Genomic DNA, 17,058 nt, shown 5'->3' with positions numbered 1-17,058 from the left:
GCGCTCGCAAACGAGTATTTGCTGTGGTGTAACAGGTTGGCGGTGGCAACGGGAGACCTTGCTCTGTGCCAATTTTGGATAATCGCCACCGGCTGTGGTGAAAGGTTCCAGTGCCGGAGGAGTGCCACCACGAAAAAGCAACAGCATAAGAAGAACAAGTCTGATTGGCTGATCGTCTTACTACCTGTTGGGCGGCCACCGATCGCCGTCTGGACGACACAGGAACAAACAGTGCTAAATGGACGTAACCGAAAAGTATGCTTATGCAAGTGCGGCACTGTTTGTCCAGAGCTGGTCAGCTACCGTACAGGAGATTGCACTTCCAGGCCCTGGAACGATCATGGTCTCCAAGATGGATTAATGGACTTGTTGACCTCTTCAAAGTTTGCGCAAAAATAAAAAAAAATAAACTTCTAGAACATTGTTGCAATGATCGTTCAGTTTCGGCCTTCTCCGAAGATCACGATCACTGGGCCAAACGGAGCGCGCTGGCTTATGGGGTTTGGCAGTGTACGATGTCAAATCTGCGGCGTTTAACTGGTTTCCAATTATCCGTTCACCGCGTGAACAGCGCTCGATCGAGTGTGATCGCCGTGGTGCAGCGGCGGTAGCCCATTCGGTAGCACCATCAATTGGGGGGTGGCTGTTCAATTGGCATCTCATTTCCATACATTAGCGATCGCGTGCAGAATGCTACCGATCGATCAGGGATGGATTTAGGTTTCGACTTGAGTTCTGAGTTCGAAACTGCACCAATGTTGATCGCACCAATAAGCGGGGCAATTCTCAGCGTGGAGATCACCGTTCGAATGAAAGTGAATCGGATCTACCTCTGCCACCAGCATCAAAGGCCTAGAACGTAGCGGTGGTGGCGGTGGCTTAAATGAGATTTTATTATTTACAATTATTTCGTACTCTCGTGATGGCGATCGCGATCTGGATGACCGTGAGGGGCACCGTGATTGGTTATGCCATCATCGCTACATTGATGTTTCTTAATTACCACTCCAAACGATCACCATTGATCTAGATCGAGCTACGGCGGGCGGTGGTAGAACCTGGCGTGCTAATTCTAACATTCTGAGATCCAAGCAGTCTCCGGTAATGTTGTAATTGCGGTTTCGTGCGAGCCTGAGTGCGGTTATATAAAATCAACAACCCACCAGCCATCGGTATGTGAGAGGGAAAACTTTGTAGTACGGAAGATTATGATCATTGAGATTAATAAATGATCGATCGATCGCTCCACACGACGTGAAACAGGTGTGGAGAACAAAGGAAATAGTTTCGCTAGTTAGTTCTGAGTGGTGTGGCGAGGGAGAAGGGGAAGGGAGTTCCGAGCAGCCGTGCTGATTAATGAGCTGAGTTGTCCGGTTCAAAGTAGGAAGTAGCTGCGGTCAAGACAATCTTTTGTTACACCAGGCACGAGAGGGGATTTTTTCCTAATCACGCAATGTGCGTGTTACTACTATTGAGCAAAATTTTCCAAGGAACGGAAATCACTAATTTACCACACAAATCACTTCTTTTTTTCCCCCGAAGAACTTGGAATTTTTCAGATCACTCACTTGTGCCCCCTCTGAAAGGATCGAAATTCACTATATTTACCTCGATGCTGTAGGACTTCTTGATGGCGAACATTTCGCGGTTCTTCTGGGCAGCAGCAACGGCCATCATTTTGGTATGTGTTATTTTTGTTTTACTAGTTGACTGTTGTATAAGATTTGAAGAACTGAGCTGTTTAAGCTGCTGTTATTTTTCTGCTTTGATCACTTTTTCCGCAAAATGTTCTCTTGCTTGAGTTAATCGCTGAAACTTTTGCAAAGTAGGTGCCTTTCACTTTCAAACACTTGTAAGGTGATTTTCAGCGCGAAATTGCTGTCGAATTGTTGGAATTGTTACGTCTAATGCTGCTAGGCTCGTCGGTAGAATAATCCTTGCCGATTTGTTTTATCCTCCGCTTTGACCACGAGTTGTGACTGGCACTCGTTTGTCTATCGTTGAACTTGAAAAACTTTTTCACTTTTATATTCACTTGTTGATTTCAAGCAAAACTGCTTCCTTTTGTTGAAGGGACTCGAGTTAGCGAAAATTACGAACAATTCTTCTTCTGTTACTTTGCAAAAAGCAAGCAAACCAATGAATGCATGATACGTTTAGGTTGCTATCAGTTTAAATACCTAACCGACCGACGAGGCGCGAGCCGACGTCGTCGACGGGTTGACCCCCCTACCCGGACGTGCTACAACCGCTGCCGCCGCCTGCGACGAGCGGCGATGTTGCACGACGGAGACGGAGAGGGAGAGAGAACCCGCACGGAGCCGAGAAGCAAGCACGTGACTGGCTTCGTTCGCTCGCACTCGCTCTCTCGCGGTTTCCGTCCATGCTTCTCTCATGCTACAAACTCGGACTAGCGCCCAGCAGCAGAACAGGTAGTGTTGCAAATTTGACAGTCTACAAGCTGAGATTCTTGTTATGGAATTATTATTTTTTTGTTCGCTTTGCTTATTGACCAAATTCGACAATAACACATCAACACCGTGCTCTTAGGATGCCGCACGACAAGCAGGCCGTTGGCGTTGTTGGAGAATCAACAGCAGCAGCAACAAGCGATGGGAAAACACGCCAAAAAGGGGAATGCGGGGGATCGATGGGTGTTTATATATTTAATTATATTCAAGCTATTTTGGCTTTAGTTTGATTTTGCATGCTTCTGCCAACTCGGTGAACATTGCCGTCGTTAGATAATTTTTCTAGGGAGACATGGTCACACACATTTTAATGCTAGGTCTATGAAAGTTGTGTGAGATATTGAACATACTAAATACATTTTAAAAATTGGTGAACTTTTAAAATTTCTGGGACAAAAATGAATGTGTAATATTTCAAAATTTGAAAGTTTTTCATTATTTCGATTCTGAGCCTTTTGCATTTTCAAGGCTCTAGCACTTGGAAAGAATATCAAGAATATAATATTTCGGAGAATTTGTCTTAATATCAGATATTGGAACCCTGGACATATTCCGAAATATAAAACTTGATACAATTTTCAGCATTTTTGTGTGTGTTGAGGACTTGTAGAAAGCAAAAAAAAAAGGGTTTTGTCCACAGCACGACCGGATTGCTATCGTAAGACTACGAGATTATATTTGCTGCATTCAGTAATATATTAACGATAATAAAATTTAATAATTGGTTAAGGCATTTTACTCTAAAATGAACAGTTCACTATCAATTTTCATTTAAATTGGGCGGTTTTTGAGAAAATCCTAAAGTTAAGATTTAATTTTTGAAATTAGAAAATCAGTTCCTTTATTATTCATAATTAGGTTCCAAACATGTTCACCCAACTTTCGGAAACTTGCTAATGTTAGTCATGGCAAAACAACTTTAGAAATCAGAGTGAAACTGACATCCCAAATCTTTATGTTGTAGAACTATGACGGAAAAGTGACTTTCAACAGTTTCAACTAAATCTAATGCACTGTATCTTTACTTCTGCTCAATTAAAAATCTATAAAGGGGCAAACGTTGTAATTGAGTAAATCAATATATCAATCTAGAGATTAGTGACGTTCAACGCATGTACAGTACACTAGCGGGTCTCGCCGTATAAAGTTGTTGATTATTGTTTTCTGACTAAACTAAAAAATGTATGAAATTTGATCTGTCATCATAGGTTTGACAGCGGTTTGTTATGTATTTTCCTCGGATTTTCATTAGCACTCAAAAATCTCTATGGGATGGTCAAGCTCAGCTAGCAAATTTCATCAAATTCTGCAGTCAAACCGTGCAGTGTCAAACTGCAGTCAAATTTTCTATGTTACTTAAGCATTTAGAAAAGCCCCAGCTTTTTTCTTATTCTTGCTGATGTAGGTCAATGAATAGAAAAAACATTGAGTATTGAGTGGTTCCAAATTGTCTCTCTGTTCTCTCGATAGTCATAGCAAGCGCGCACGTGATTGGTTTATTACGGCTAAACTTTGATCAATTTTCTATAGTTAACTATTCATAAACAACTATCATCTTTGTACTTAACAAAGTTTACATTCAATCTGAATAAAATGGTGTACTTAAAGTTGAATTACATTACAAAATTTCCATGTAAAAGGCAATCAAAACCTGACAATATTTCGTCGCACTATTTTTTTTTATTTGTAGCCCAGTTTAGTCCACAAACCGCTTCTTTGACATGATAATATACCATATGCGTGATAATGTTTGCACAATTACTCAATGTCAAAATTAAAAAAATTCTCAAAAATTTCGTTTTCGAGTTTTTTTTATTTAGTCACAGGGGGATGTTTCTCAGAGTGTTAAACTATGTTAATCATCGATCGAGTGTCCACTTGCTGCAATTACAGCCTCCCCACGCGTTTCCGGAATGCACGGCAGGTTCTAATAATGTAGTCTGGATCCGTTTCTCTCCAGGTACGGGTCAATGTTTGTCTGAGGCTTGCTGTACTCGGGTGGCGTTTAGAACAGGCCTTGGCCTTCATGACGCGCCATATTGAGTAATCCAGCGGATTAAGATCGGGGCTGGATGGCGGCCACATATCCTACGCCCAGAACGGAAGATGTTCCTGCAACCACTTCTGAGTGCGGTTCGAGGTGTGGCACGGAGCCCCATCTTGTTGAAATACAACATTTGGCTTTGGACCGCACTGTTCTTTGATCCACGGAAGAACATACTTACTAAAAATCCCGATGTAGACCTCCGTGTTGACCTTGTCGTTTTCTGGAATGAACACCGGGTCCATTTTTTTTTGCCATCGGAAGCCACCAATCCAAACACCATAACGCTAGCAGAATGCTTGGTCAGATACACGTTTTTGTGCTCGTCAGCCACGCCTTTTACCGAAAGAGAACAAATATACCGGTCGGATCTGGAATTTGATACGGGATCGACGGTTAACATGCTCTCGTCGGTGAACAGGATTACCGGATTTTTTCGCGTAAGGAAGTTCAAGATTTTCTTGCATCGTTCGACTCGTAGCTCCCGGATGTGGTTGGTAATCATATGAGTTTTTTTTTTCCGTGCTCTCGACTTTGCCCCGCAATCTTCCTTTACGATCTAAAGTCACTGATCTCGTGTTCCTTTGCCATTTTCCTTATTGAACGCACTGGATTCACACGAATCTTCCTTTCGATAGCAGCGATAACCCTCGGAACCCGAGCTGACCTCGGACGACCTGTGGCCACCTTCGCGGATAGTTGTCTTTTCTTTTCTCAGTCTAAAACCTTTTTGACGGTCCACCGGGACACTCCCACGGCGATTGAAATGTTTTTTTTTTGCGAAATTTGCGCGTGGAACAAATCACGAATACGCTGCCACTTCGTCATGGTGCAACTGTCAAACTGAGTAAATCATTTTCTTTTATACACAGCCTACTACGGTATGAGCTATAGGTTACGTGCATGCAAAGAAAACCAAGGCATTGTATGCACAGGTGAAACGGGAACCTTATTTGTACGATGGTGCAAACAATATCACGCATACGGTATGATATATGATCTCTGACACGATAATATTGTTTTACCATCTCCAGAAGTCGATATTTCCACAAGTCGATGACTCTTTTGGTCGATGTAGTGTTATTATGATTCTATACATCGATATGTCAAAGGCAGAGCGTCTAAATTCTGTGATTTTGATGTTATAATCAAAGATACATTAAAAACATGCTAACTGAATAACCAAACCCATCGGCCACATTAGAACATGTTTCTGGTGTTCTTGGGAAAAAGGGTCTGCATCTTTAATTCATACCAATACAAATCACACTTGAGTACTCAGGGCAGGGGTGCCAGATGTTTTAAGAAAAAGTCTTCAACGAGATCGAATAAATGTTTTGACATGCCTACACCACTTTTTCAAGTTGGAGTGTGAGAGGAGGGCTTTCAATATGTAGAAGCGATCGTTAGAGAGAAATTTCAAGGACTGAGGCTTGTTCGCGACAAAATCTGGACACCCCTTGCACATACATCTCCTCAAATATCTCATCAACTAGTGAAAGATTTCGTGCGGTGGAGTGGTGGACCTACATATGTCTGTTCTTTCTGAAAATACATCCTTTGTTTACATTAGAAGAGCTCAGTCGAAAATGGCGTCGAAAGAAGAGCCGCAATGATAATCCGGATCTGTCGATCAGAAAACTTGCCAAAAAGCTTGGTTTTCCTACAAGCACTGTTCATAGCGTTTAAAAATCGTTCGATACTCGTTTGACAACAACTAGCAGAACAAAAACGGATTTGAGGAACCACGAGAAGGACGTGAAGGTGATACAAATATTACGGAGGAAGCCAGATCTTTCGGTACGTACTGTTGCTCGAAAAATAAAAATGTCAGCAACTTTCATACATATTTCGAAGCATTGACAAGGAATGAAGTCGGCAGAATGTGACGGCCAAAACACGTTGCAAAGCGAATATTTGACGAGAATGAATATTTGACGAAATAAAGCAAACGGAGTCAATGTTGTACCGAAGAAGGCTAGTCCACATAACTGCCCGGAGTTACGTCTTATCGAGCGATATTGGGCTCTCGTGAAGAGCGAGCTCTCCCAGTGCATACAACAAGCAACAACTAAAGAAATATTTTGAAAATCTTGGACAAAAGCAGCAAAATAAGTTACAAAAAGGTCTGCACTGACTCTCATGGCTGGAGTAAACTTGAAAGTTCGTCAATGTTTGATGCAGCCTTATTAGGTAATGACAAGTTGTTTTTTTTTTTTTAAATGATTAACGATGCTAAAAAATAAATTAAACAAACTGACTGCAGTATTTGTTTTATTCCAAAATTAACGCGTTCAGATTTTGTCGCGAACAAGCCTTATTCTAAGGGATATCTGACAGGAAATCCATTTTAGTTATGAGAAAAACTTCATGTGAAATCTATGTAATGCTTCCATGGTAATTCTGAAGAACTTTTGATCCCTGGTAAATGCTAAGGAGATTTCCAGAAGAGCTTCAGTTGAATTCTAAGATGAATTTCAAAGTGAGATGAAAATTCTAAAGATTAATTTAACATAATTACTAAGCAAATGTGGGAATAACTCAAAGGGAGATCGAAGCATAAGAGAAGAGGCGAAAACTTAATCAATGTCGAGAAATATCAACTCGAAATTGTGAGGAGAGTTACAAGTGAACTTTTAGATGAATTTTAAATAAATTTGGAAGATAATTACAAAAGAGTTCTGCCTCTATTTTCAGGAGAATTATGAGGAAAATTCGATGGAAGTTCTTATGATAAATCCAAATTAAATTTATGGTGTAGGGTAAGTGAACCAGTTTTGGCCTTAACACCAGTTATTTTTTCACTAGTTGGAATAGTAGCCAATAATAATATAACATGGATGAATTGAGCTCTGGCCGACTGTATTTCAGTAGAGCAACATATATTGAGATAACAGACAAAGTTCCAGTTCTTACTTATTATAAATGGTAGCTTAAAATTGACCTCCAACTATTGATTCTCTATGTTCCGACAGAACTTTCAAGTTTCATAAAGTTCAAACAAAGTCCGACAGAACTTTCAAGTTCCATAAATTTTAAATAAAGTTCCGACAGAACTTTCAAGTTCCGTAAAGTTCAAATAAAGTTCCGACAGAACTTTAAAGCCCCGTGAAGCAAACCGCACAAGTCTTTATTAGTTTCAAAATTTAATGTACGTAAATATAGAATGATCAGTGGTCCGAATAAATCATAATTCTTTTATTTATGCAGTGCATCAATATTATTTCCAACCTTAAAAAAATTAAAGAGTAATTTCCTGGATTCGAACCCGTGTATTCGGTATGCGATCTACGATTGCTAACCACTGCGCCACAAGTGTGTTGGAATACCATGCGGGCAAACACCAATTTAAAATTCATCAAGGTGGTGTGTTTCATATTCAAGTAGTCAGCTGGCACTGAAAACTCCAATAGTAGGTGGAACAACAGCTCACTTCAATATATCTCAGATGACGTAGCGGTTCGTGTGCAGAAGGGACTGGGTTTAATTCTTCAAACAGTTCCAATTCTACTACTAATGCTGATGAATCAAAAACACATAAATATCTGCCTTTAGAAATAACTTTCATAAAAGTGCGAACTAAATTTAGAATTGGTGTAGAGGACAACAATATTTTTAAATTTATTTTCTAAAAGTTCCGTTCATGTTCCGCCAGAAGCTGCTTAGAATGCTCTTCAATCATGGTACCGGAACTTTCAAGTTCTTATAAGAGGCCTAAAAATGAGGCTGCTTAGAATTCTATAGACCACCTTCAACCAAGCTGCTTAAGCCACAAATAGACTTTTATCAGAACTTTTTGTTACTTGGGATAGAGATCGGGAGTCCCAAGATGGACTTCCTCGATTATTTTAAAGAAATTCTTGTGAATGCTTACAATAGATAAGGCTGGGGGCAAACTCGCAGCTGATTACTCCTAAGCCAATAAAATACACGAATTCCCAATTATGGTGAACGAAATTAATATAATGACTATTGTTTTAGTTGATTGGAACTCACTTTGGACATGCTACTGTGACCACTGGTCGAGATTAAATAAAATTATGAAGTCTGATATGTCACACAGTAGGTTTTGATTAATGTGGAGAAACGGCCATAACAAGGTCGGGATGGTCAATGTGGTCGTGGACTCTCAAAACAGCTCAAAATCACTGGTCGAGTTTTGAAAATGCGGGAATTTTGTCACGTCAAACTTGAACTCATTTAGTAAAAAACTGACTTGGGAAATACCATTACTACTATGGGGGAAACATATTTTTTGTTCATATCTAGATTACATTATCATATCTGTTTGCTTCAAAAATGATAAGCTGTGTTTGTAGGAAGCTACAACTTTGTTCAAGCCTGCTTTTCGATAAAAGGTAAGGAACAAAAGTTATTAATGATTCAAGTCACTGCCGTCTTATGACTCTGTTCAATCAACTGCTCAGCAGGCAACATTGTTGTTTTTGGCGCGTAGAATAGAGTACAATAATCATAGCTGCTGGATACGGTGTTGCCCACAAAACAATTGCATGATCATGCCATAAGATTACCAATCTCTTAAACAATTGATAACTATTGAATTTGACGTTTGACTGAACAACGATCTTCTGCACAGGAAAACTCTCATAAGAATAGCTTTAAAACGTTTTAACTGTGGAATATGGAAAAAGGCTAGAAGACAATGAACAATTAGTTAAATTCTTCCTTAGCAATTTCAATATAAACTTCGAATGGTTTGTGCCAAGGCAGTTTCTTATCAAATGAGTTCAAATTTTAAGACGCTAGTCAGGACCCGATTTTGGAACTGTTTGAGAACGCTGGAGCGTACATTTCAAATGCTGCATCAGTCTATTGATCATGATGATTTTTGACATATTTTTGACCAATTTTAGACCCCCTATTCCCTATGTCATTTGTGAATCAAATTTCCAAAACCAGACGTTGGATACGCAAAGGTTAATAAATGTGATAGCTCATAATTGTCTGAAAATGAGTTGTTTGAGTGATTGTGGCTGCCCTCTGTAGCCAAAGAATACTTTTGGATTTATGAGAGTTCTATGGACCATGAAACTTCGATAAACAGTGCTATAAATGCTATCTGAAATATGACAAACTAGCTTCCGAATGTTCAGCATCCAAATATCATAAAATGGTAAAATATCAACCCAATGTATCCGCTCTCATTTTGGAATGGGGGCGCACAAAAATGCCACCAACCAAGAAAAAAAAACAGGAGTTCGGCTCTGCCAATCCACATTGAAGTACTCTCACGATGTTTTTTTTCCAAATTAAAAGTAATTCAGTAATTCGTTTTCAATTTTACATATTTAATGAAATTTTGCAACGTGACCGGTAGCTTCCATAGAACAAAATTTCTAATCAGGTAGTTCTTAAGAAACGTTAACCATAATCCAGTCTCGTCCCACTCATCAGTACAAAAATAACCAATAGGGAAAACCGAAATCACTTAAAAATGAATCCTAGTAGGCGTGTTGCCGAATATTCTCTGTGCTCGTTTTCATGAGTGAATTGAAGTGGTTACCTCTCTAGAGCAGAAATGGCTACCGGATAGTTGTGTGTCACTTAAGCATCGCATGACAAGAATAAATGACGGGTCAACTCTTCTGCTACCTAACTGCCATTACCGGGCAGTATAAAGTTGTGGATGTGGGGATTTCCGTCCTGACAGAATCAAGAAATGCAGGTATTAGAAATCACCTAATTCAGAAAATGAATGGTAAAACCAGCCCAAAGGCGTCAGTTGATATTTCTTGGAGATTTATTTTCGATGACATAGGCCATCCTTCGGATTGGAATAAATGGTGGTATAGTAGTAGTTACGTTGTTGCTTGTTATACCTGGGTACAGGGGAGAAAAACTCAAGTTTCATGGCACATGTTCATAGGTGGGCAGTTACATCGGTAGTCACTAAGTTATGCATCCGATAATGATTAGTTTTGGCAAACGTCAATCAGTTAAGATTGAAAGTAAAGTATGCATCGTGATTTTGGTATGTTGCTTCTCTGGAGAGCATTTTGTGAGGTCGTTGGGGGCGTTTGGTTCTGAATTTGGCGATGCCAATTCGACTTGTTTCGTCTACTAACGACTCTCTGATGAATGTTTCGTCTAGAAACGATTCTTTGATGACTGTGTTGGGGAAGCAGTTAGTTATTTCGACGCTTTTGGACAATGCTTGACATTTACCAATTTTCAATAGTTGCATGTTGAAAATCAACAGTCGGAAGCATTGTGATGCGTGGAAACATTTCTGATCGATTGGTGATAAAATTATTGAAATTGGTCCAGGGGCAACTGAGTTATTAACGTTCAAAATCTTTCATAATTTCGTTACATGTTCCATTTTTGGTTTTCACAAAGTGTACCCCCATATACATATCACAGACGTAGTCCTACGTCAAAAAATCTGTCCTAGAAAGCCGTGCTGCACCCTAGCTTATAGAACACATTAGTTGCGATCCACATTATTCAAAAATGCTCTGCGTGAAGCCATCCAAATCGTCACACCCCACATTCCCCTTCGATTACACTTTATCGTGTACATTCGCACCTCTTCGCCACCGGTGGTGGTGCTCTAGAGCTCCAAATTTCCCTCTCGCTTCCCGGTTGGGGCCCCTTCTGTAGGCAGCTGTAGTCCAGTCCGGTCCCATAGCTGATACGGTCGCACTAATCCTCCGATCGCAAATCACCAAAAAAAAAAAGTGTATCAACACAAAACACCCACCGTCGCGACGTCATCGCACATCGAACTCCCCCGGTCGGACGGGTTGGATGGAGGTGTGTGTAGCACCATTCGCTCATTGAAGTCACCATCGCCGCAGTCAAACACGTTGTGCGTCACGCTCTGCAACAAAATACTGACGCTCTCAGCTCGGCCTGGTCGACGGCGGGTTCTCTCTAGAGTGCGCGTCTCTCCGTCGTTTCATTTTGGGGAACAAGTTCACCGGGGAAACACCGCTTTCTTGAAACATTTTGCTTCGTTGGATGATTTGCCACTGGTAATTCTGCGACTACCAGAAGGATTTCTATACTAGCTGTACTCAGGTGTAGGTAGATGCGTCAACGTAAAGTTCAGCGCTCGGATTTCGGTCCAATGGATTCCTAGGAAATAGGAAAATGCCCACCATCGAACTTAGAGTGTCGGGAATGGAATCTTCCTGGCGAGGGGATTTTCCCGCTGGTGGTGGTGTCTGATTGACCGTCTGGATTTGTGGTGCTAAGTGTTATGCGTTCCGGTGTGTGAGTCAACGAACGAATAAAATGGGATGCATCTTCTCGGGCGGTGGTTTTCCATCTCAGATGCGGTGTGACATAATATCGTTGTTAGCGTTCTTCGAGAATGGGGGGGAAGGAATGTCGACTGGCGTCCGGAGCCGGAGAGCATACAAAGATTGATCGTGATGTGGAAGTAATGCGTGCGGGTAAAACAGGTCGGTGGTCGTGCCCGAGCGGGATATGGACTTGGCATTGACGAGTCTTTCAAGGATTTGGAGTCCTTGTCACCTGGCCCGGCGAATGCATTCGAGAGCGCTGCGCGGCGGCTTAACTGGAGCGTGACAAGTGAGGGTATTAAGAACTTGATTGAAAAATGGCTTTCAGAATGCGTTCTGTTCCTCTCACCTGATTTGGAGGGGGTTTTTTTTTGTTTGTTGTTGGGGCATGACAATTTCGAAAGTGAATCGATTTCTAGGAGGGGTGTGAAGAGTTAAACTGTCTGTAGAAGTGGTGAAATATTCGATGCAGTAGGTAATTGATCTGGATGTGCGCACCCGTAAGAAGTAATTCGTGAAACAAAAACAAATCCTTTTAAGCGACGTTGCTCAGTTGAGGTTCTCCTTGAAATAGGGGAAATGTAGGTAATGTCGGCCTACATGTCCCTAATTTGGGCCCATCGCTTAAAGTCTGCTATTTATCAATTTTATCTAGATGAACGCGTTATTGGGACGTTACTAATGGATATTTTTGGTTGCTATTGAAAATTTAGTTGATTGTTGAATTTATGTATGGGCCCAAATTAGGGACACTTAGGCCGACATTACCTGCATTTCCCCTATTATAAAGAATGTAGATGAATGGTTCTTGAAACTGGGTGAACGGCGACAGGTTATTCTTGCTTGTATTCATGATCGGAGGCTCGATCCGATTTATTTGGAACTGCGGATTAACGCTGAATCAAGACCCGTACGACTGGTGCTTAAGATTTGTGTTAACTTAAGTTTTAAGTTTCTCATGACATTTGAAAATTGTTGTGTTTGCAGATTTCAGAGATAGAAAAGATACACTTTTCGAGACACAAAATCAATGGAAGGTTTTCAGGAAATTTATGAATCCTAAAACTCAGCAATATGTCTATGTTCTCAGAACTAGGAAAACAATTGAGACCTGAGACTAAGATTTTGTTTTAATTTTCCTGGACTGGAATTAAAAAAAAAAAAAATCTGGGAAAAAATCTGACAGTTTACGTGTACACTTATTCTGTGGAATTTTAACATTATTTCGAACATAGAAAAATGTTCACTTGCTAAAAATTTCAAGAACTATGACAATGTTTCAAGATTTTGATAAATTATTGAGCTCTCGAATTGGGATATTTTTTTTGGAAAATCCTTAAGATTTGACAAATTATTAAGATTTATTTTCGACATTCAGTATTCAATCGGATCAATTTGTTTCTCGGGAAAGCATTTCAAATTGATTTTAGTTTAAAATTCTTCCATTAAGTGGAGCTAATGCACTTGCGATTTTTAAATAAGTGCTATATCTTGAAATTCTAACCATCTAGAAAGTTTTTAAAGTAACCAGATCATTTCAAGCCTTGAACAGATTAGATCATACTACGTGGCACTTGTGTACATGGGAAGCTCCAGTACCTGCTATACCTTTATCTTCTGAACTAATCTATTCGCCATTCAAACGGGTTACTTGAACAACTTTCCGAAGACAGAAACTTGCCAGGTGGTCAAAATCTCGAGTTATAGCCCGTTTTGGAAGTTCACGTACACTTTAGTGCCAAGTAGCGAGTCAATTTTCAACTGATCTGTCCACCATGTAGAAGGCTGTTTAAACTTTGCTGAAGTCAGCAATTTCCCATACCCACCAATTTTAAAATTTGACATGCACACTACTGCCGTGTAGCTGCAGAATGCTGAACTAATCTTCTCACCATTGAAAATACGTTGGTTATCTGAACAACTTTGGTAAAGACAGCCACTTTCCAGCTGATCAAGATCACTTGATATAGCTCATACTGATTCCAATCCGTGAATCGAAACGTTCTACTTCTTCTTCTTTTTCTTCTTCTTTGCATTTTAAGCTTATTGCATATCGCATATTAGCTTATTGCGTGCTCTCAACTTAGTGTTCTAGATGCACTTCCACAGTTATCAATTGAGAGCTTTCGATGCCTGTACCATTTTTGCATTGGTATAATTGTGTGGCAAGTCCAATCATAACTTCTATGTCCAGGGAAGTCGAGAAATTTTCCATCCCGAAAAATTTCTAGACCGGACTGGGAATTGAACCCAGCCACCTCCAGCATGGTCTTGCTTTGTAGCTGCGCCTTTACCGACTGAGCTAAGGGAGGTCCTGCGCCTTTACTGACTGAGCTAAGGGAGGAATCGAAACGTTGGCGATGATAAAACTGCAATCTTGAATAATGAATTTAAGAAGAAACAAATCACTAATTCTTCAAGACATTTAAGACTTTTCTGAAGCTTTCGGTGCTTCTCTCAAGTTATTGGAACAGTCCGAATGTTCTTCGAATTTCTTAGAAATTTTTAAAAGTTCTCGCAACTTTCCTGAAGTTAATTGAACGACTATGAAGTTATTTTATCCCGTAGTTTTCGAAAATTATTTGGAACTCACGGAACTCTAAACATCTCTGAATTTCTCGCAATATAATGTAAATTTGTTTCTTCAGTTTGTTCTCTAAATTTTCTAAAACTTCTCAGATTTTGTCTATTATTCTCACAGTTTTCCTGATATTCATGGTCTGCCCTGAAGACTCCGCAATTTGCCTGTTTTTTAACATTTCTGAAATTCTTGCATTTTTCATGATTCTTCGGAACATCTTGAACTGCTCTGAAGTTCTATGATTTTCCATTAAGCACTCGAAACTTCTCTGTAAAAAATGAAACTGTCTAAAACTATCATCATTTTTCTTAGGTTCATTGGACATTCTTTGAAACTTTACTGAAGTTTTCGGAAATTCCCTGAGTCTCTCGGTACTTCTGTAAAACACCCGTAATTTACTTGAACTTAATTGTACTGCCCTGAGGATCTTTAATCCACCCTGATTCTTCTGAAGTCATTGTATCTGTCCAGAAATAATTGAAATGGTCCTAAATATCTTTAAACTTCTTGGAAAATCTCTGGACTTTCCTGAAATTTCCGGAGCTCAACTTTAAATTTCAGAAAAGTCTGCTCCATCCAGAAGTTTTATCACAGCTTTTAAGGCCTCTGGTTGGTCCCTGGTCCATGAGTTGATGGGTCGATAGGTAGGATCCAGGTGTGGGAGCTGCATCCCTGGCGTTGGTAGCATTGGTACTCAGTACGGAAAACAAGATCGACGGAAAACTAATCAAGGAGGTATTGGAGGTATTGGAATTTATTAAATATTTGCTCAACTTTGCTCAAGTTCTCTGAACTTGTTTGAAGTTTTATTTAACTTCCCTCTGGATATTCCTGAACTTCTTAGAAGTTCTTCCGAACTCCAGCAGTTTCCCTGAACCTGTTGGAATCGCATTGTAGTGCTAACAGCTTCCTAAAAGTTCCCAAAATATTTAGAAGTTTTAGGAACTCTTCTTATCATTCCGCCGTCTGTTGATGAAACTTCCCCGAAAACCTCGATATTTGCTTTCATTCATTGGAACTTCTTTATAGTTTCAAAAAATTTGTGCACCACCTTGAAGTTCTTGAGCCATCCCTGAAGACAGAAAAATACTAGACCACGGCTGAAAGTCTCTACAATAAAGGAAAAAAACCTTGAAGCTCTCGTTACTCTTCTGATGTCAAAAGCAGTTTTATCGTTTAAAACCGAAATTCTGTTAATGAAAATGTGCTCACTGTGTTGCGCAATGCAATTGCAATGCAATGAAACCATTTTCAAGACCGTAATTTTGGGTTTGAACGAATGATCTAATTTTAAATTTTTGGAAATTAACGACGTCCCCTTTTACGTTAAACCTCTCTTAACTTCCCGAGGCTCTTTGCTGTTCCGTGAATTTATCGAAGTTTCTGTGAAGTTTCCGAACTTTTTTCTTAAGTTCTCTTAATTGTCCTTACGATCTCTGCGATATCCATAATTTTTGGAACATCTTGATGGTTCTAGCGATTTTTTTGAATTTAATGGAGCAGCCTTTAATTTTTCGGAATTTCTCTGAAGTTTCCGCAATTTTCCTGCAACTGTACTGAAGTTTTCAGAACTGCCTCAACGTAAAAATTAACTTCCCTTAACGCGATTTTTGATATTTGCAATAATTTTTCAAAAATCAAATCCTGAAAAAAAAAAGTTTCGTTGCGGTAATCTTTGCGTCAAGATACTCAAACTCAAATGAAGTTTTCACAACTTCTGAAAAACTCCTGTAATTGCCCTGAATTTAATGGAACTGTCCTGCCCCTTGATCTTCACTAAAGTTTTCATAATTTGCATGAAATCTATGAAGCCACCCTGAAGATGTCGGAACCTAGCATAAAGGACTTTAAAGCTTCCCCGTAGTTCTGGACATTCTCAGAACTGTTCTGAAGTTTTTGGAACTTCCTTTAATTTTTTGGAATTCCCTAAAAATTATCAGAATTTCTTGAAAGTTACCGTTATTTTTCTTTGGTTAATGGAACGAACATGAAGTGCTTAAAATTGTCCTGACATTTACATTAAAGCCCCCACAATTTTCCTGACATTCTTGGATTTGCCAACTGCTATGACATTTCTGGACTTTTTGGTTGCTAAATTTATAATATTCTGTAACTTTTTTTGAAGTCAATCGAACGGCCCTGAAGTTTTAAAAATTTTCCTGATGTTCTCGGAGCATTCCTAAAGATGACAAATTTTGATGTAGGACTACGTCTGTGATTTCTATATGGGGGTACACTTTGTGAAAACCAAAAATGGAACATTTAACGAAATTATGAAAGATTTTGAACGTTAATAACTCAGCTGCCCCTGGACCAGTTTCATTAATTTTATCACCACTCGATTAGAAATATTTCTACACATCTGTTAAAGTTAAGTTCTTATCATTGTTCAAAATGTCAATTGAAAATTGCACGAATGTAAAACTGTTGCTATGATAGTTACAATTATCACCGATTGCCTGCGAATATCGATTTCCCTAACACAGATTTCAAAGTTGAATTTCATCCGGTCTCACCAAACGGTGTATATTCAAAAACCGTGTGGTGAGTGGTGGAGTTCTCCAGTATAGAACGAAAGGCTCCCCGCAAGCAGCTAGCTGTCAAGACTGGCCTCAACCATTGATCAGATTCAGTTCCAGTCACCGTGTGTGGTGGTTTCCGGTCGTCAGCATCAGCAAAAGCAGCAGCAGT

The 17,058-nt window shown here is 39.7% G+C and overlaps 1 protein-coding gene across 2 annotated transcripts in view; it reads right to left on the bottom strand.

Annotated features, from left to right (window-relative positions):
* Positions 1–17,058, bottom strand: part of LOC135713047 (tyrosine 3-monooxygenase-like) — an 87,815-nt gene that overhangs the window by 23,164 nt on the left and 47,593 nt on the right. The window contains exon 1 of one of the 2 annotated variants that reach the window (XM_065236131.1): positions 1,609–2,158. The exons of the other annotated variant lie outside the window; for it this stretch is intronic. Coding sequence (XP_065092203.1) covers positions 1,609–1,677 — 69 coding nt within the window. The 5' untranslated portion in view covers positions 1,678–2,158. Of the gene's footprint in view, positions 1–1,608; positions 2,159–17,058 lie in introns of those variants that run through there. 2 annotated transcript variants of the gene reach the window in all.

The sequence above is a fragment of the Ochlerotatus camptorhynchus genome, unplaced genomic scaffold (assembly GCF_037179485.1).
Source record: "Ochlerotatus camptorhynchus isolate MF236.1 unplaced genomic scaffold, CSIRO-AGI_Acam_v1.1 ptg000530l, whole genome shotgun sequence".
In the NCBI taxonomy this organism is placed as follows: Eukaryota; Metazoa; Arthropoda; class Insecta; order Diptera; family Culicidae; genus Ochlerotatus; species Ochlerotatus camptorhynchus.
Note: the sequence above shows the minus strand (reverse complement) of the source record. Positions and strands in the feature narration are given on the sequence as shown.